At 40.5% G+C, this 21,958-nt stretch overlaps 1 protein-coding gene across 3 annotated transcripts in view; it reads left to right on the top strand.

Annotated features, from left to right (window-relative positions):
- NELL1 (neural EGFL like 1) overlaps nucleotides 1–21,958 on the top strand; it is a 947,998-nt gene that overhangs the window by 78,155 nt on the left and 847,885 nt on the right. For all 3 annotated transcript variants that reach the window (XM_007497168.2, XM_056802023.1, XM_056802024.1), the window contains one exon: nucleotides 20,806–20,956. In XM_007497168.2, the coding sequence (XP_007497230.1) occupies nucleotides 20,806–20,956 (151 nt within the window). The remainder of the gene's footprint in view (nucleotides 1–20,805; nucleotides 20,957–21,958) is intronic.

The raw sequence follows: 21,958 nt of genomic DNA, 5'->3' as shown, positions 1-21,958 counted from the left end.
AACTTACTCAAGCTTAGAGCTTATTCTTTATTATCATAGCCCTCATGAACCCAGGATCACCTCTATGACTTAGAAGTCATCGAGGTAATATCTTGGGTAAGAGTGGATAAGACATTTAAAATTCACCACATATGTTTTCATTAAAACAAAAATAAAACAAAACAAAACCCCAACCCAACAGAGCTGATGTCCTTGGAGTAATTTTGTGATCTGAGGTAGTTTAAGCATCCTTGGGCTATCTTGTCTGCATTCTAAATTTGCTTAGTAAGCCTGTTCTTTCTTTTTAATTAACTTTTAAATTCATTTCATTAAATATTTCCCAATGGCGTATGAACATTTAAAAAATTCATTAAAAAATACTGAGTTCCAAATTCTCTTCCTCCAACCCCTCCCTGACCCCTCGAGGAGGTACCCAATATGATATTGATTATATATGTGAAATCATGAAAAATATACTTTCATATTAGACATTTTGTGAAAGAAAACACATAATACAAACCCAAGAAAAATAAAATAAAAAATATGCTTCAGTCTGTATTCAGGATTAACAAAACCTGTTCTTTATTATAAAAATAAACTCATTCAACCCCTGGTGGAATGAACGGCCCCTTTAGGATTTAGTAAAGTCGGAATGAATGAAGTTTTCCTCTATTTTATATAGGACACTGGATATTTTTTAAGGCAGGCTAAATCCTGTGAACCAGAAATCTTACCCACAATGGGAAACCTTTCATTACTGTTCAAATCAACCCAAAACATAGGAGACTTTGCTTGGGCGAATCACTGCTCATTACTTGAAATCAATGACAGGGAACATAAGGGAATTTGGGTTACCTGTATTTGAATTGAACTCTCCCGCATTCATTCTCAGTGACCCAAGTGTCAAAGGCATATTTCCTTGTCTGTGTATTATGGAAGAAAGAATGTTACTAATCTTTAGCCAGGTTTCCCTTGCCACCTTGCATGATCTTAGCTTCTGTTCCCTGCATGGCCAGCTTCTGTCAACTCAAGGAATGCAATGTCTTTTGACTGTTAGTCTAAGGCAGACCTAATTAGGAAGGCAAATTTACTGAAAGGAAAGTGTTCATTGCATTGCAAAACCAAGCATGGTACAGGTTGGGAGGTGCCAGCAGATAGTGAAAACCCAAGGCTGGGCAAGAGGCTCCAGGGATCAGAAAGCAAGTATCAGAAATGGTATGCTATAGCTCCAAGGGACACAGAGGCAAGGGCTCTCTCCCAAGGAGAATGGGTTGGAAGGGCTAGAGCCCATGCATAAAAGGGAGAGGCAACAGGGATCATGAATACAACTGTAGAGGAACCTGGGTGATAGGGCTTCCTGGAATTTAGTGCAGAAGGAAAAGGCAAGTGGTTCAATTCTAGGACTGGGTCCCCACATCCCATGTCCTTATTTATTACTTCCTTCATGAACAATGGCTGGTAGGTATGGACTGGTAGCTGGCAGAGGCCAGTGCTGCTTGCTCAGGAGAAGCTGAGGCATGTATTGCTTTTGGATCACTAAGTGTACAGAATTGCTCAGGAAGTCCTGAGTTCAAATTCAGATTCAGATATTTACTATGTGATTCTAAGCAAGTTATTTAACTTCTGTCTACATCAGTTATCTGACCTATGAAATGGGGATAATAATAGCACTTATCTCCTGGAGTTATCCAGAGAATAAAATGAGAGAATATTTATAAACCCTCAGGCACTATATAAATGCCAGTCATTGTCATCATCAGCAGCAGCAGCAGCAGAATGCCTGGCATATAATATATTCTTAATAAATGCTCATTGAATGATTGATCAGTGGATAGTGGAATGACCAATAGATCTGGTTTCAGTCCTCTGCTTTGGCATTTGCTTGTTTTAGGCATTTAGTATCTGTGAACTTCAATTTCCTCACAAAATCACTTTGAGAAGAGCTGGATATAAAACTCAACAGATCTATAAACATGGCAGTTGCACCTAGCTAAAAATAAGGAAGGTGTTAGAAACATGTCTTTAAGCCATGTGTCTGCCATGTGGCAATCAGGGGGTATTGGAGAGAATACCTTAGAGGAAGCTTGGTAGGGTAGTGGATGATTCCTTGAATTTTGAATTCAGGATGTCCTGAGTTCAAATCCTATTTCAGATACTTCCTAACTCTTTGACCCTGGGAAAGTCACTTGACTTTGTCATCTGTAAAATGGAGTTAACAATAACACCTCCTTGATATGATTTCTGTGAGGATGAAATGAGATGATATATTTAAAACACTTTGCAAAACATAAAACTATATAAAAGAGCAAGTCATCACAAGGGTCATTCACTATGACCAGGCAGGATTCATACCAGGAATGCAAGGATGGTTCAATATTAGGAAAACCATCCATATAATTTACCATATTAACAAGGAAACTGACAAAAATCACGATTATCTCAATAGATGCAGAAAAAGCCTTTGATAAAATACAACACCCATTCCTATTGAAAACACTAGAAAGTATAGGAATAGAAGGGCCTTTCCTAAAAAGAATAAACAGTATATATCTAAAACCATCAGCAAACATCATCTGCAATAGGGATAAACTAGAAGCCTTCCCAATAAGATCAGGAGTGAAACAAGGATGCCCCATTATCACCCCTATTATTTAACATTGTACTAGAAACACTAGCAGTAGCAATTAGAGAAGAAAAAGAAATTGAAGGTATTAAAATTGGCAATGAGGAGACCAAGCTATCACTCTTTGCAGATGACATGATAGTCTACTTAAGGAATCCTAGAGAATCAACCAAAAAGTTACTCAAAATAATCAACAACTTTAGCAAAGTTGCAGGATACAAAATAAACCCGCATAAGTCATCAGCATTTCTATATATCTCTAACCCATTTCAGCAGCAAGAATTAGAGAGCGAAATCCCATTCAAAATCACCCTAGACAATATAAAATACTTAGGAATCTATCTGCCGAGACAAACACAGTAACTATATGAACACAACTACAAAACACTCTCCACACAGCTAAAACTAGATCTAAACAATTGGAAAAACATTGCTTGCTCATGGGTGGGATGAGCTAACATAATAAAAATGACAATCCTACCCAAATTAATTTACTTATTTAGTGTCATACCCATTGAACTACCAAAAAACTTCTTTACTGAATTAGAAAAAACCATAACTAAGTTCATTTGGAAGAACAAAAGATCAAGGATATCCAGGGAAATCATGAAAAAAAAATGCAAAGGAAGGACGACTTGCAGTTCTGGATCTCAAACTATACTATAAAACAGTGGTTATCAAAACAATTTGGTACTGGCTAAGAGACAGAAAGGAGGATCAGTGGAATAGACTTGGTGGAAGTGATCTCAGTGAGACAGTCTATGACAAACCCAAAGACCCCAGATTTTGGGACAAAAATCTGCTATTTGATAAAAACTGCTGGGAAAATTGGAAGACAGTGTGGGAGAAATTAGGTTTGGATCAACACCTCACACCCTAAACCAAGATAAATTCAGAATAGATGAATGACTTGAACATAAAGAAGGAAACTATAAGTAAATTAGGCGAACATAGAATAGTATTCTTGTCAGACCTTTGGGAAGGGAAAGATTTTTAAAGCCAAGCAAGACTTAGAAAGAGTCACAAAATGTAAAATAAATAATTTGGAATACATCAAATTAAAAAGTTTTTGTACAAACAAAACAAATGTAACTAAAATCAGAAGAGAAGCAACAAATTGGGAAGCAATCTTCATAAAAACCTCCGACAAAGGTTTAATTACTCAAATTTACAAATAGCTAAATCAATTGTACAAATAATCAAGTCATTCTCCAATTGATAAATGGGCAAGGGACATGGATAGGCAGTTCTCAGATAAAGAAATCAAAACTATTAATAAGCACATGAAAAAGTGCTCTAAATCTCTTATAATCAGAGAGATGCAAATCAAAACAACTCTGAGGTATCACCTCACACCTAGCAGATTGGCTAACATGACAGCAAAGGAAAGTAATGAATGCTGGAGGGGATGTGGCAAAGTAGGGACATTAATTCATTGCTGGTGGAGTTGTGAATTGATCCAACCATTCTGGAGGGCAATTTGGAACTATGCCCAACGGGCGATAAAAGACTGTCTGCCCTTTGATCCAGCCATAGCACTGCTGGGTTTGTACCCCAAAGAGATAATAAGGAAAAAGACTTGTACAAGAATATTCATAGCTGCGCTCTTTGTGGTGGCCAAAAATTGGAAAATGAGGGGATGCCTTCAATTGGGGAATGGCTGAACAAATTGTGGTATATATTGGTGATGGAATACTATTGTGCTAAAAGGGATAATAAAGTGGAGGAATTCCATGGAGACTGGAACAACCTCCAGGAAGTGATGCAGAGCGAAAGGAGCAAAACCAGGAAAACATTGTACACAGAGACTGACACATTGTGGTACAATCGAAGGTAATGGACTTCTCCATTGGTGTCAATGCAATGTCCCTGAATATCTGCAGGGATCTAAAAAAACACTATCCACAAGCAGAGGATAAACTGTGGGAGTAAAAACACCGAGGAAAAGCAACTGCTTGACTACAGGGGTTGAAGGGATATGACTGAGGAAAGACTCTAAATGAACATTCCAATGCAAATACCAACAACATGGAAATGGGTTCGAACCAAGGACACATGTGATACCCAGTGGAATCGCGCATCGGCTATGGGAGAGGTGGAGGCGGGGGGAGGAAAAGAAAATGATGTTTGTTTCCAATGAATAATGTTTGAAGTGAGAGCTGGGTGTCAGGTGGGGGTCAGAGGCTGGAGAGCTGCCCTAGGAGGGCACGACAAGCCCTCCATACCAGAAATACTACCCCTCCTTGAGCACCCCATACACAGTGGCCACACCCTGGGCAACGGCTTCGACAGGCTGGCTAAACCTTGTGAGGGTAGCCATTGGGTCATTGACTCCTGGTGAACCAGGGCTTTGCTCACCCAGCATGTGAAGACTGCTTCACCAGAACAGGCAGAAGAAACCAATAAGAAGGTTCAACAGCTGAGAGGGCAACGCAGCAAAGCACTGTGGAGTGCTTAGGGCGTGTTGGAGCACAAAGGACAACACAGCCATCCAATGCAGCTGAGGAAGTCTCCAGGTGTAATGATTTTTCGTGCCACTGGACCCAGGCTTCCAACCCCGAGAGAGTGGGACTATCTCTGTGCATCGACTTTTCCACTTAAATCTCTTTCACGCACAAGTATCTTTGTGCACACTCATCTATCCTAACCCCGTCCACCCTCTTCAAGACCCGGCAATGGGGGAGTGGCGACGCAACAGGTGGAGGTGACCACTGGCAGTTGTAGTTACGATCCTGTACATAGGCGGCCCACAGACCAGTGGTCGCTTGGCCCTGTGGGCATCAGGGACGTTCGGCAGCATCCTGGGTGACTGAGCAGCCCTCTCTAGGACAGCACTGCTCACCCTAATCAAGGGAGAGGACTAGAAAAGGTCTCCCAAACATTGCCTGCCCTACAAACACCCGGTCAGCACACCACAGCTGGCGGGTCATCCCTTTAAGCGGTCGAAATCAAAGAAAAAATACAAAGAAACTCCTACTAGGAGCATGGAACATCAGGACATTGCTTGACAGAGAGAATACCCCAAGACCTGAGAGAAGAACAGCTCCAATCCGTAAAGAACTGGCGCGATATAACATCGACATCACAGCCTTAAGCGAAACACACTTACCAGAAGAGGGATCACTCAGCGAACCCACCACTGGATACACCTTCTTCTGGAAAGGTAGAGTCTCAAATGAAGACAGAATTCATGGTGTCGGCCTGGCCATCAAGACCAGCTTGCTCAAACAGCTGCCAGACTTGCCTGTGGGCATCAGCGAGAGCTCATGAAGATCCGTTTACTTCTCAGCAAAGACCAGTATGCCACAATCATCAGTGCATATGCCCCTACACTGACCAGCACAGAGGAGACCATTGAGCAGTTCTACTCTGACCTGAGTGCCGTCCTGCACTCAGTGCCCACAAATGACAAGCTGATACTACTGGGAGACTTCAACGCCCGCGTTGGCCAGGACCATGAAAGATGGAAAGGAGTGCTTGGCAAACACGGCGTGGGCAAAATGAACAACAACGGCCTACTACTACTCAGCAAATGCTCAGAGTTCGAACTCACCATCATGAATACTGTGTTCAGAATGGCGAACAAATATAAAACAACATGGATGCACCCACGATCAAAACAGTGGCATCTCATTGACTACGTCATTGTATGCTGGCGAGACATCCAGGATGTAGAGATCACCAGAGCCATGAGAGGAGCTGAATGCTGGACAGACCACCAATTGGTTAGAGCAACTCTTCAAATGCGCATTGCGCCTCGCCATCCAAAACGCACCCAGACAGTTTGTGTATTTTACAACGTGAGTCGTCTTAGAGATCCATCATATTTGCAAACATTCCAGTCCTGCCTGGATGACAAGCTGTCTGCCAAGGGACCACTCACTGGAAGCTCAACCGAGAAATGGAACCATTTCAGAGACGCAGTGAAGGAAACATCAAAGGCAGTCCTAGGCCCCAAACAATGCAACCAGCAGGACTGGTTCCACAAGAACAACACTGCTATTGAAGACCTATTGAGCAAAAAGAACAAAGCCTTTATGGAGTGGCAAAATAACCCAAACTCTGCTCCTAAAAAGGACAGATTCAAGTCTCTCCAAGCCACAGCGCAGTGTGAGATCAGGAAGATACAAGACCGATGGTGGGGAAAAAAAGGCAGAAGAAATCCAGTGTTTTGCTGATATGAAAAACTACAATTTTTCAGTGCCCTCAAGACTGTCTATGGGTCATTAAACATTGAACCCACTACCACTCCCTTGCTATCCTCTGATGGTGACACTCTCATAAAAGATAAAAAAGGCATCAGCAACAGGTGGAAAGAACACTTCAGTCAGCTTCTCAACCAACCCTCTTCAGTCAAAGTGCCCTTGACCAGATCCCCCAAAACCGCACCATTGAACAACTTGACGTCCCTCCTTCAATAGAGGAAGTCCAAAAAGCCATTCAACAAATGAGTGCAGGCAAGGCACCTGGTAAAGACGGGATCCCAACCGAGGTGTACAAGGCCTTAAATGGAAAGGTGCTCCAGGCATTCCACATAGTGCTGGGAAGAGGAAGACATGCCCCCAGAACTCAGAGATGCCTCCACTGTAGCCCTATACAAGAACAAAGGCGCATTAGCAGCCTGTGATAACTACAGAGGCATCTCACTACTCTCCACTGCTGGAAAGATTCTCGCCCGTGTTATACTCAACAGACTCCTGTCATCTGTTTCAGAGCAGAAACTGCCTGAATCACAATGTGGCTTCCGACCAGATCGCAGCACCATCGACATGGTCTTCACGGTGAGGCAAATGCAGGAAAAATGCCTTGAGCAGAACCTGAGTCTCTACATTGTCTTCATAGACCTGACAAAGGCGTTCGACACAGTGAACAGGGACGCATTGTGGGTGATCCTCAGCAAGCTCGGTTGCTCAGCAAAATTTGTCAAACTGATCATGTAGACATGACAGGGGAAGTCCTATCTGGTGGAGAGCCTTCCGATCGCTTCAACATCTCCAATGGCGTGAAACAAGGCTATGTCCTTGCTCCAGTGCTATTCAACCTATACTTCACCCAAATATTACAATATGCTGTGATGGATCTAGACCTGGGCGTCTACATCAAATACCGACTGGATGGCTCACTATTCGACCTTTGCCGCCTGACTGCAAAAACAGAGACAACAGAGAGACTCATCCTGGAAGCTCTCTTCGCAGATGACTGTGCTCTCATGGCCCACCAAGAAAATCATCTCCAAACCATTGTGGACAGGTTCTCCACCGCAACAAAACTGTTTGGCCTGACTATCAGCCTCAGCAAAACAGAGGTGCTGTTCCAACCTGCACCAGGGAGGCCAACGAACTAGCCGTGCATTACAATCGACGGCACGCAGCTTTCTAATGTCAACACTTTCAAGTACCTGGGCAGCACCATCGCCAACGACGGGTCCCTAGACCACGAGATCAATGCCAGGATCCAAAAGGCCAGCCAGGCACTCGGGTGGCTGCACTCCAAAGTCCTCCAACACAGCAGTGTAAGCTCTGCGACGAAGCTCAAAGTGTACAACGCAGTGGTCCTCAGCTCGCTCCTGTACGGTTGTGAGACATGGACACTGTTCCGGAGGCACATGAAGCAGCTGGAGCAATTCCACCAACGCTCCCTCCAGTCAATCATGAGGATCCGATGGCAGGACCGAATCACCAACCAGGAAGTCCTCGACAGAGCCAACTCCACCAGCATCGAAGTCCTGGTCCTCAAAGCCCAGCTACGAAGGTCTGGACACGACATCCGCATGGACCCACAGTGAATACCAAGACAGGTATTCTATGGTGTACTGTCAGCTGGACTCAGGAAACAAGGCCGACCAAAGAAAAGATTCAAGGATCAGCTAAAGTCCAACTTGAAGTGGGCCGGCATGACACCAAAGCAACTAGAACTTGCTGCCTCTGACAGAAGCAGCTGGCGAACCCACATTCATCATGCCGCCGCCACCTTTGAAGATGAGCAACGTCGACGTCTTGCTGTTGCGCGTGAACGCCAACACCAGGCCACACCCGCACCTCCCGTAACAACTGGCGTCCCATGCCCCGTGTGCCACAAACTGTGCGCCTCAGCCTTTGGACTCCAAAGCCACAAGAGGGTGAACCGTAGATGAAACTGCACAAAGACAATAGTCATTCTCGGTCACCGAGAGACTACCACTATTGTTAATGTTTGAAAATGACCAAATAAAATAACGTTAAAAAAAAGCCTATATGAAAGATTAAAATTAAATAAATAAAAATTAAAAATTGAAACTATATATTGGCTTTCTCATTGCTACTTACTAGTTATGTAACCTTAAGGAAATCATCTTACTTCTTCAACTGGCAAAACTTAATCTATCTCATAAGGTTGTTGTTTTCCTTTTAAAATAATAACTCACATTTATATAATGCTAGAAAGGCTACAAGCTCAGAAATATTACATGACTTACCTATGTTAATGTAACCAGCAAATTCTGGGGTAGAGATTGAGATCCTTCTTTAAATCAAATCCAGTGCTATTTTCATTTTATCACTCAGTCTTTCCTAAGCAACTAGCATCTGATTCTGACCGGTTGGATGCATATGCTGACCATGCTTTGCCCATCCATGATACTAATAAAAAGAATGACTACCATTTATATATCACCATAATTTGCAAAGTGCTTTATATATCTATCTCTCTCTCTCTCTCTCTCTCTCTACCTCTCTCCCACTCTCCCTCTCTCCCTCTCTCCCTCTCTCTCTACCACCTCCACCTCCACCTCCCCCACCTCTACACCTCTACCTCTCTATCCATATATTATCTCATTTAACTTTCACAACAACCCACTGAAATAGCCCTCCTTCTATCTCAATTTTAGAGATGACAAAATTGAGGGTGAGAAAAATTTAATGATTTGGCCAGGGTCTTACAGCTAGTAAATGTTTGCATCTAGATTTGAAGTCAGAGCTCTCTGACTCCAAGTCCAGCACTTTGTCCACTACAACACTTTTGTTGTTCAGTCTTTTTCAGTTGTGTCTGACCCATGACATCATTTGGGGTTTTCTTGGCAAAGACTCTGGAATTGTCTGCCACTTCCTTCTCCAGCTCATTTTACAGATGAGGAAACTGAGGCAAACAGGATAAGTGACTCGCTTAGGGTCACACAGCTAGTAAGTGCCTGAGGTCAAATTTGAACTCACATCTTTTTCATTCCTCATCAGGTATTCTATCATTGGCACTGTTTAGCTTCTTCTAATACAACATTAAATAACCTTAACAGGGGCTGAGGCCAGATGCCAACATCTATGACTGGATTCATATTTATGACTTTTGTTTCTAAGTCACCTAATCTATACTCTTTGTTTCTCTTTTGAGTATAAAATCAGATAAACTGCAAGTGCATTTGAAAACCATAATGTACTATACAAGCATAAAGCAGTATTGTAATTTTTTATGTGCCTATCTAGGAATCCACAGCCTCTCGCATGCCTGTCTGATGTGTGGCTATAAGTAACTGAGCTGCACTTTAGGCTGTAAAGCTTTAGCCTGATAGTATCTAAACTCTAGAATTTCTGCTGACAAGTAGCAATGGCAAAGACTAATTAAAGTAGGATCAAACCCAAGATGGCAATAGAAATAAATGTTGTTCTACATCCTTTCTATCCATTTCTCTCTGTACAGATTGTAATCCCTGCCAGTGGTTTTGCCTTTGTAAATTAAAGCACGAATACGTAATAAAATGTTTACAGCCAAATCTTGGATAACCAGAATATTTGGGGTAAAGACAGGCTAAGGAAGAGGAGACTTGGTAGAAAGAGTGGTGGCAGGGATGAGCAGGTTCACCTGTGATAAGGATCTTTAAGTATTTGAAAGATGGTTCAGTCATACTTCTGATTATCTGAATTTTTCTGCCTATGTGTCAACAGTGTTTTCAACCTAGATTCCTCGGTCCATGTAACCCTCTCTTCCTACTGGGTAAGTTTTTACTTGGGAAAACCACTTTAGGAAGTATCTAGGATATCCATGCTCATTTTTTCTCCCTTTCCTGAAACTGTATTTTTCTACCTTGGAAATATCTCCTTAGGGCAGCTAGATGGCACAGTAGATAGAATGCTGGGTTTAGGAAGACCTGAGTTCAAATCTAACCTCTCTTACTAGCTTGGTGCAAGATAATTATCCTCTGTTTGCCTCAGTTTCCTCATTTGTAAAATGAACTGGAGACGGAAATGGCAAACCACTTCAGTCCCCCATGAACAACATGATCCAATTGGTCTCAAAGTGTTGGAAGTGATTGAATGACTGAAAGATATCAGAATGGGGATAAAAACAATACTTATCTCATGGGCAGAGAGGTGGATAGAGTACTAGACCTGGAATAAGAAAGACCTGATTTCAAATTTGGCCAAGGACACTTAATAACTATGGGATCATGAACAAGTCACTTAACCCTGTTTGCATCAGTTTCTTCATCTGTAAAGTGAATTGGAAAAGGATATGTCCATCCATTCCAGTATCTTTCTCAAGAAAACCCCAAACAAGGTCACTAAAAGTTGGACATACGACTGAAAAACAGCACCAACTTCCCCTGCCTACTCCCAGATCCTGTTGTATGTGGTCTTGCCCCATTAGAATGTAAGCTCCTTGAAGTAGGGACTGCCTTTTTTGACTGTATTTGTATTCCTAAAAATTAACGTGATGGCTGGCACATAGTAAGTACTTAATAAAAATGTTCTATTTGTTTATGGAAGGGAGATTCATTTTTCGCTTGGCCTCAGAGAACAGAACTAGTAGCAATGGGCAGGAGTTGCATAAAAAAGCAAGTTTTAACATAAGGAAGAATTTCCTCAGGATGAGGGCTGCTCCCAAACTGGCCTGGGCTGCCTCAGGAGGAATGGTTCTCCATTACTAGAAAGCTTCAGTCAAAGGCTAGCTGAACTCTTGTTGAGGAAGATGAAGAGTCTGTACTTATGCTGATATAGTTTAAACTCACTTGCCTTGGAGGTCTCTCCATTGGGGAATTCTGTGATTCCAAGAGGAGGGGATGTTCTGGTTAACTGTACATTAAATTGACTCCTAACTTCTTTTCCTTTCTGTCTTCATGTCAGTCTTCTCAAGTTTCTTCAAAACATGGTGACTTGTTCTGCTGTTGTAGGGTGAACATTGAGTCTCTCTTCAAGGTCTCAGAATTCTGCTGTGTTTTTGGTCCATTCCAAAGGGTCATATCTGCTCTCAGTATTCAGCATTGTACATGTAGCGGGTGAGAGAAATGAATGGCAACGAAGCTATTCTGACCCCAATACATCCTTACAAATTAGGAGGTTAAAAAAAATCTCTGTTGCAAATTTGATTTCCTTCCTTTATTTTTGGATTCACCTCTTTCTCCTAAAAGTTGGAATCAGAATTCGAGTTGGAAAAGACCTTGAGAATGATCTCATTCTATCCAGTCATCATACAAATGAAGGAACTGATGTCTAGACAGAGGAAGGAGGATTCCAAGGTCACAGAGAAGGCTTGTGGCTGAAGGTAGAGAAACATAGTGGAAAATTCTATTGGATGGTTCTGAGTTGAGCTTGTTAGAAATCTTTTACTTGATTATTATTACTATTACTGGCTTTTTAATTCAATGTGAGCATTTAGTTGATTTCTAGTCTGTATGAGACACAGTGCTGGGGATATATGAATAAAACTTTCAAAATATAGCTCCTGTCCTCAATGTCTTTACCTTCTACTAGGGGAGAAAACATGTAAGTAGATAAATAAATACAAGATAATTTGAGGAGCATCAATATGTAGGAGGATCAGGAAAAGTTTTCTGTATGAAGGGGGACCTGAACTCAACTTTGAAGAAAATTAAGGGCTATGAAACAAAGGTTAAGAGGGAAACCTTCTAGGCATGAGGAAGAGCTTGGTTAAAGATATGGAGGTGGGAAGTGGAATAGCATTTAATGGGAATACCAAGTAGTCTAGCTTGGCTAAAACCTGGAATTATTCACTATTCACTAGCTCAGAGTTGTTCTCTTCTGGGTGTATATAATATCATTCTTTCATAGATAAAGAGTTACAAGGTACTTGTAACATCATTTTGTCTAATTTCTTTCCCCTAGCCTCTTTTATTTGGATTTGCTTTTTTCTAAAAGTTAGAGTCAGAGAATTTGACTTATTTTAGGGCTGAGAAAACTGTGAGGTCCAGAGAGAATCTCACAATCACACAATTTCCGAAGGCTCAGATGCCATCTGGTTCAATCCATACCTGAGCAATAATCTTCACAGTCACACACCTAACAAGTGGTTTCTATTTTTGGTCCTTTAATTAGAGGGCACGTATTAATTTCTAAGGTGGTCCATTCTACTTCTGTACAGTTTCATTATTAGGAAGGTTTTCCTGATAGCAAGCCTAAATTTCCCATCCTCTTGGCAATTTCTACCAGTTCCTCCCGATTCTATACTAGGGGACTAAAAAAACAAGTCTAGTCCCTCTTCTTCATGAGAGTGTTTCAGATAACTAAGGTGAGTAGATTGTGTTCCCTGAGCTCTCTCCTTTCTTTTCTAAACATCATCTGTTCCTTCAACCAATTTCTGTGTATGATATGGAATCAAAGCCCTTTATCATGTTGATTACCTCACTCTGGACAGTTTTAACTCAAGTTTTAGAAGTTAAGGTTCAATATTGAAAGGTTGGAAGATCACATTGGAGATAAGATTCTAACCCAGATCTTCTGGCCCCAAATCTGGCATTCTTTTTCATTGTACCAAGCTGCTTAAGCGACCAGACCCCAGTGACCTGAAAGAATGACAGCTGCTTGGAGCAATTTAAAATTTGGGGTCCTTTGTGTGACTTGCCTTATAGCGGTTGTCAGTTCTGTATTGGCAATTTCCTTTGAACTTGGAAATTAAGTGCGGACTGCCATTCCAAATTAGCAATATGTTATTTTCCCCTTTTGAGGGAAATCTTTCTTACCATTAGCTCAATGGTATTCAGGCAAACAGAAACTGTGTAGGCTATATTTAGAGCTTTCTACATTCCCTGAGGTTCTTAATGTAAACAGCCTGTAATTACAGTTAATGTAGCCTGTTCCTTCAGGCAGTTTGGGCTGAGATTAGCTGCCATGGGGCAGAGAGGAGAGGGTGCCCAGGACTCATGGCTGATGCTTTCACCCTTGCGGACACCTTCCCTGCTGGGAGTGGGCAAGGATCTATTCTTATGCTTTCTTTTGTCCTAAATGCAATGTCCTTCAGTCAGCCTTGGGAATTGAGATTTTTCTCTTACTCTACTAGCCTGGACAATGTTAGAATGAGTCTGAGAACTTTAAATAGGTAGCCCTGAGAATGCACACATGTGTTCATGTTTGTGTGTGCATATATGCACAGAAATGGATATGGGTATGTAATCCACTGCTAGCATGCCCCATTCACATTGCTAATCAAGAAAAGAAGAGGGGGAAGCTGCGTGGCTCAGTGGATTGAGAGCCCAGTCTGGAGACAGGAGGTCCTGGAGGGGTTCAAATCTGACCTCGGACACTTCCTAGCTGTGTGACCTTGGGCAAATCACTTAACCCCCATTGCCTAGCCCTTTCTGCTCTTCTGCCTTGGAATCAATACACAGTATTGATTCTAAGGCTGAAGGTAAGGGCTTAGAAAAAAGGAGAGAAAGAATGCATATCTGTGAAGAAGAGAGAATGACACAGAGAACTCATTTCTTAATTTAATTTCTTCCCTTCATTTCTTTTTATTTGCCTTTGGTGCTAATCATTGCCCTGGCATGTTTTTGTAATCTCTCTTAAAATGAAAACCAATAGGTTCATCCAAGGACAGAAGAAAATAAAACACTCTTCTTGTTAAGTTCTAATAAGTTGAGGGGAATCTGCAAAATAGGTACATTTGCAATAACTTTTTCTTTTGTGAACTAGTGGTGATGACTGTAAGATCTCAAAGACTATGTTAGTAGGAGTGAGCACAAACCTGATAGGTCTTAATCCAGTTAAAAGGGCTTTTAGTAGAAGCCTGGTGTAGATTGCTCATCCATCCTTCATGGACCAGTAGAGCTAAGTCTAGAGAGACTCATAATCAGATGTTCATAAATATCATAGAACCAAAAGAGACTTCAGTAATTATCTAGTTCCATCCCTTCATTTTACCATTGCAGAAACTGAGGATTAAAATGACTTACCCAAGATCCCATAGGTAGTATAATAACTGTTTCCAGATACAGCAACATTTGAAATTCTTTACATGGTCTGCATGGGTGGCTGTAGTATTTGATCAATGAAATAATAGATTGTTTTAAAAATTGAAATATCTTTAATTGACCAAGAACCTATGACCAAGATTTAGAGAATGCAGTTCTTTTCCTCCTTCCTAGTAGATGGATCAGGAAATTAGATCTCTATAACTAGAAGAAACTGCAGAGACTATCTAGTTCCAGATAGTTTAATCAGTCTCATTTTACAGAGGAGTAAGCAGGGGCACAGGGAAGTTGGCCTGCCCAAGGTCATCAAGGTAGAAAATATCAAAAATTAAACCCAAGTCCTCTGATCCTAGAGTTTGTTCTTTTCACTATTTAGATCTGCCTTAAAAGAGGTACCTGTCAACAAGGTGCCAATGAACATGTTGACACCTTTTATGTGGAGCTGATCCTAAGAGTTCCAAACAAATACTTCTCTTCCTATTGGCTCTAAAGTTGAATGGAAGACTCCCCTGATTACCCCCACCGCAACCACCAATGATGCCAGGAAATCCAGCAGATGGTACAAAAGCTGGTGACAAGTAGCAGGTCTAAGCTAATTAATGAATTTTTTGTTTATGTTCCCCCGTGGAGTTGATTTTAGATGGGTAATAGCTAGATTTTGAAGCTCATTCTACAATTCTGATCAATTCCACTCAAATCGTAAAGGGACTTTAGAGGTCATTTTTTCCTAACATTCTCACTGGAAATTGAAGAGAGACAGACAGACAGACACATACATTTTGATGGTTCACCACCTACCTAATTGGTCAAATAGCAAGAGTTTGTAAAGTACCTACTATGTGTTAGTCACTATACTTTATGCCAGAGATACAAATAAAAAAAATGAAACAGTTGCAGCTCACAAGTAGTTTCTATTCTAAAGGGAAAAGACAAGTGCATGTGTAGTATATGAAGATTAAATATAAAGTGAGTACATACAAATGAATGCACAATTGTTAAATACCAGGTAGTTTAGTGGGTGGGAGGAAGGGTCAGGAGAGGCAAAAGATAGTGCTTGGGTCCTGTCTCTAGTCAGTGAGAGAATTGGATTAAAGGCCAGTTCTTAATCCTCCAGCTTCCTTTATCCCACACCCTCCATCACTAGAAGAAATGGAAGCTTTTAGTACTCTTGCCTGCATGCTGCTAGCTGGTAGGGATCATGTTAAACATTTTCCACAAGGCTTTTTACTGAAACCGAGAACACACATTACCTTTTACTATATTGAAATGGACATTTTTGGCATTTTACACTGGTTGAAGCAGAGTGGGGAGAGTTCTCCACTCTGGTGTGCTACTCATTTATTCACTAGTTGTAAAAGGAAGGACTGATCTTTCAGATCTTACCTGAAAATGTTCTCCTGCCTTCTGGGAAAGCCTGTGAGGAGAACCAATGAAGACACAATGGGTAGACAGGGCAGGGGGCAAAGGTGAAGAAGAGCCCAGCTTTATTAGTTCCAGCTAGTAGCAGTTGACCTTTCAGAGGTGTGAACATATCTTCTGGTTTTGGAGGAAAAAAAAATCAGTGGACAATTTTCTTACTGTTAGCATTTATAGTTATGTAAAACAAGATCAAATAAGTGTTTTGAGAGAAAGGGAATTGCTTGGCAGATTAAGTCAGCAACTGAGGGGCAGAGCGATGTTGGGTTTTCTTGAGAGTTTCCAGCTGAGCAGATTGCTCCAAATTTTTCACCTGCAAGAGAGGTATCACTTCTAAAAAGGGATGGTCCTCTTGATTGTTCTGATGGTACTCAGGATGTCAGTCAACATCTACCATATGCAAAATCCAGTTCTCGGTGCATGATGTATAAATGTGCAGGGGCTTGGGTGGAACAGGGTTGAAGAAGGATCACAAACTCTAAGATGTATTGGACTTTATAGAAGTCACCTAGGCAACTAGTTGGTACAGTGGATAGATAAAGTGCTGTGCCTGAAGTAAAGAAAATGTGCTGAAATCTATCCTCAGATACTTACTAGTTATGGCACCCTGGGCAAGTCACTTATCCCCATTTTATATTTGGGAAAACTGAGGAAAATAGTTTTGATAGCAGTACCTCCCATGGTTGTTGTGAAGAAAAAATCATTTTTTTGTAAACTCTTAACACACTGTCTGGCCCATAGTACATGCTTAATAAATATTTGTTCCTCTTTTTCTTTCTAATCTGTGCCTCTCAGAGAATTTCATCTATGGCAGCCACAACAAGTGGCCATCCACTCTTCACTTAAAGACAGAGAACATATTACCTACTGAGGCAGCCCATTCTGCTTTTGGAGAGCTCTAATTGCTAGGGTGTTTTCCTTTCTATTAAGCCTACATAGTCTATCTCTCTGCAAACTCAATTCAATTCAGTAATTTTGTATTTTTACCCACTATGTGCAAAGAATTTTGCTAGATGCTATCCTTGACCCTATATAGTAGTAGTCTCTCAGTAACCGAGGATGACAGTTGTCTTTGTGCGTTTTCATCTATGATAGATGAATGTGCACAAAGACACTTGTGCGTGAAGGAGATTTAAGTGGAAAAGTCGATGCACAGAGACAGTCCCACTCTCTCGGCTTTGGAAGCCTGGGTCCAGTGGAACGAAAAGTCGTTACACCTGGAGACTTCCTCAGCTGCATTGGGTGGCCATGTTGTCCTTTGTGCTCCAACACGCCCTAAGCACCCCACAGTGCTTTGCTGCGTCGCCCTCTCAACCGTTGAACCTTCTTATTGGTTTCTTCCGCCTGTTCCGGCAAAGCAGTCTTCACATGCTGGGTGAGCAAAGCCCTGGTTCACCAGGGATTGACAACCCGATGGCTACCCTCAGAAGGTTTAGCCGGCCTGTCAAAGCTGTTGCCTGGGGTGTGGCCGCTGCCGCATGCTAGCAGCTACTGGGAGCCACAAGTGAGAGCTGGGTGTCAGGTGAGGGTCAGAGTTTGGAGAGCTGCCTTAGGAGGGCACGATAAGCCCTCCATACCAGAGATACTCCTCCTCCCTGAGCACCCCATACACCCTAAGGAGCTTATATTCCACTAGAAACAGATAATTAATTTGAGATGATAGAGTGATAACTAATATCTGTGTGGGTGAGGTATCTGTATGAGGTGGTCCATATGCTCAATCCCGATGAGAGCTTAAGATACCAAAAGACAAAAGTAAAGAGTGGAGGGCATTCCAGGAATGAAGGACAATCTATGCTAAGATCTAGAAGTGAGAGATAAGATGTTAAATTTGAAGAATAATAAATAGCCCATTTTCCTGGAATATAGAGTATTTGGAATACAGACTTGGAATGTCAAGTTTAGGATTTTGTTTTTTAGCCTAGAAGCAATAAAAAGACATTGAAACATCTTCAAAAGATGTCATATAGTCGGCTTTGTATTTTACACCTGAACTATGGTGATGCCATTATGAATAAAGAGAAGATGACATGAAAGATAATGACTTCTCAGTGGAAATAGGAAAATTTAGAGAAAGGAAGAACGAGTTTAATAACTCTCCTAAGTTGGAATCCATTGGATACTTAATGACAGTACAATGGATACTTCTTTTAAAAAGTTGTGATCTAGTTGGAGTGAAAATACTTATATACTTAAAAAAAAGATATGGCAAAGGAAAGGAACAACTTTTAAGTGCCAAGTGAGGGACAAATTGTAATGAATGCTATGGAAATTCATAAGAAAGAAATGTTCTTCTATTGACTAGGAAATTGCCTCCTATTGACTAGGAAAGCACCTATTGACTAGATGCTTAAAAAAACTTCAGTAAGGAGTTAAGACCTGAGTGAAGACTTGGAGAATGGACAGTATTTTGGGAAATAAGAGAAGGGTATTATTAAATGTGCAGAGGTTGCTGTTCCCTCTATCCATCCTTCACATAGCTGCCACAGTAATATTTCTGAAGCACAGCACTGGCCAAATCACAATCTTGCTCAGCAAGCCTCCATGATTTCCTTTTGCTTTTAGAGTTTTTGCAACTCTTCTGCTCAACATTAAAAGTTCTTCACAGCTTGACTTCAACTTACATTTTTAGTCTTTATTGCCTTTTATTTAACTCAACTCTCTCTGTTCTAGTCAAATCATAGCGCTGCAGTTCCTTTCCTCATAGGCTTCTTTCAATTGCTTGTTTCCATGCCTTTGTAGATGGCTCCCCTTCCAACCCTTCAATGTTTGGAATGCATTTCCTCCTTACTTCCATTTCTTAGAATCATTAACTTGTTTAAATCTCAGCTCCACTTCTTTCTGTCCTACTTGATAACTTTCCTGACTTCAGTGATGTCACAAAATTATCATCTATTATCTTTGAACATGTTGTTGTTTGGATATTTTTCAGTAATTTCTGATTCTTTGTGATGCCATTTAAGAAACTCTTCCAAGGCTTCGTTTTTTAAAAAGTGTGTCATAGAGTACTAAAATGAAAAAAGCAAACAGACCTTTGACATATAGTTTCAGGGAAAGTGGTCATGCTAGTGGAGGAGTATATGGTGCATGGTTTTGTGTGATACTCATTGATTTTCCATCATATAATATTGGGTAACAGCTCTTGAATTCTTTCATGTTTCTTCCATTAGACTGTGAAGACTTTTGAGCAGAGACTGTTATTTGGCCTTTGTTTGTTTCCCAAAAACTCAGTATAGTGCCTGGCACATAGTTTTACTGATTAAATGTACAATAATTGATTTAATTCTGATTGATTCTGATATGAGCAGATTTTTTGTTGTTTAGCTATTTTAGTCTTATCAGAATCTTTGTGACCTCTTTTGGGATTTTCTTGGCAAGGATACTATAGAAGTTTGCTATTTTCTCCTCTAGTTAATTTTATAAATGAGGAAACTGAGGCAAATGGGATTAAAATGACTTACTAATCACACTGTAATTGTATGAGACTGTATTTTAACTAAGGCTTTTCCTGATTCTAGGACCAGCACTCTACCCACTGCAGCATCTTCCTACCTATTCCACAGTAGTTTTACCCTGAAATAATGTAATTATAGGCTTTATCATAAGTGGGGGTGATTCTGAATATATAGTGAACGATGATCATCATTTTGTGTTTGAAGAAAGATAAACTCTGGCTAGTAGGATTGTCTGGGTTGAAAGATATTGAATCTTGTAAACCTTAAAATTTCTTAGACTTATAAATGTTGCGTCTAAGAAATTTTAAGGTTTACAATCTAACTGGACAAGTTATGAGCTAAATAACTATTTCACGAGGAAAATCATATTTTGCATGCTTTATGATCTCCCCCCAAGATATATTTAGGGAATTCTCGGTGAGGAAATCACCTCACCATTGCATATTGGCAACTTTTTTCACAATCTATAGGCTTAGAGAGCTGCAAATATACAGTGTGATTCCATACACACAGTGAAGATCCATACATTTGGGGTTTATAGGCATAGCTTATTCTATATTAATTTATTAATAAGCATAAGCTTATTCTTTAAGCATAGACCAACACAACTTTTATTAGCATAGTGATGATGGTCTTATCCCACATACAGATGAATTGCTTTGATTGTGCAATGGAGGAATAGTAACCATGCTAAAGTTAAAATTGAAATTGAAACCCGTTACATGGCATTGGGTGCTGTTATTTCCGAGGTCCTTGAGAATTTAGGACCCCGTTTATCTGCCTGCCTCTCATGTTATTTACAGCAACTTAATCTGCTTGCAGCAGGACCCGATTGCTCAGTGTCCCGTCAAAATTCCTGTCAGAAAATCAGTGGCTAGCCAATTGTGAACTTGTCAAAGTGACAAGTGGGCACATTGACAGAGATGGTATTTCCAGGTTTTGTATTGAATGAATGCTGCCGTATGGCGTAGTGGATGACTCTTGAAAATGAAAAATATCGACAAGGGAGAAAAATGAAAAATGTAAGCTGTATCCTTTGGTCTCTGTAGTTTTACTCAGGGTGTTTTTCTTCTTTTTTTCCTCTTTTCTCTTCTTCTTTTCATTTCTCTCTTCTGCTCTTCCTTCTTTCCTATCTCTTTTTTCTTCAAATAAACTCTTAGATGTAGAAAGAGAAATCCATGCAGCCCCACATGTGACTGAGAAGTTAATTCAGCTCTTTCGGAATAAAAGTGAATTCACCTTCCTGGCTACTGTACAGCAGAGGCCATCAACTTCAGGAGTGATTCTGTCTATCCGAGAACTCGAGCACAGGTAAGAAAATGATCTTTGATTTCACTTTTTTCTGAGAGGCTACCAACTATCCTAATTGAATGGTCATTATAGGTTTCTGTTACAGGGATATAGAATTGACCTCACTGACTTAAGTCCCTATTGTTACTAACTACACCTTAGTAAATTATTATGGGGTAGATACAATAGGGGATTATAAAAAAATTAAAAACCTCTCCATGGGCCATTTGTAAGTGACTGATATGTGCTCATATATATTCACTGCATATGAAGAATCATAGTTTCCTCTCTGCCAGGGCCTTAAATGATCAGTTTTATTAACTTCCTTTGTTATGGAATTCAAAGTGATGATTATTGTCTAGGATAGAATTATTTTTTATTACAAGAATTTCTTATATTTCTCACAATCAATAAATCAGTTTCTACTGGGCACTGTTCTAAGTGATATGGGGGAGTTAAGTGATGTAAATAAAATTAAGTAAAAGGTATAGATACTAAGAAAGGGGAAACTAAAATCACTAATTCTTAAGAGTTGGAGAGGACCATAAAGTCATCTAATTCAAAGAGTAGGAGAATAGTGTGAGATAGTGAGAAAAGCACAGGCTCTGGAATCAGAATCTCTGATACTTACTACCTCTATGACCTTAGTTAAATCAGTTAACCTTCTTAGCCTTAATTTCTTCATTTGTAAAATTAGAGGGTTCATCAAGATGACCTCCAAGGTCTTTCCCAACATCTATTATTTTATGATTGTGTCAACTTGTACAAGTACCTTAAACACACTGGATTTCAGTTTTCTCATCTATAAAAAAAAATTGGACTAAGTTGCTTTCCAATTCAATGGCTATGATTACATAATATATACGAAATAAACCCTGCCCTAAAGGAACTTACAATCTATTTGGGGAGAAAAGATGTAGATACTTAGTTAGAAAGTTAAAGGATAATACAAAAAAAAACCCTACCCAAATATAATCTCAGGGATGATTACATGTATGCTATAGACAATGTGATGTGAGTTCA

This window comes from Monodelphis domestica, chromosome 6 (assembly GCF_027887165.1).
Source record: "Monodelphis domestica isolate mMonDom1 chromosome 6, mMonDom1.pri, whole genome shotgun sequence".
Classification (NCBI taxonomy): domain Eukaryota; kingdom Metazoa; phylum Chordata; class Mammalia; order Didelphimorphia; family Didelphidae; genus Monodelphis; species Monodelphis domestica.
This window is presented reverse-complemented; position numbering and strand designations above follow the sequence as displayed.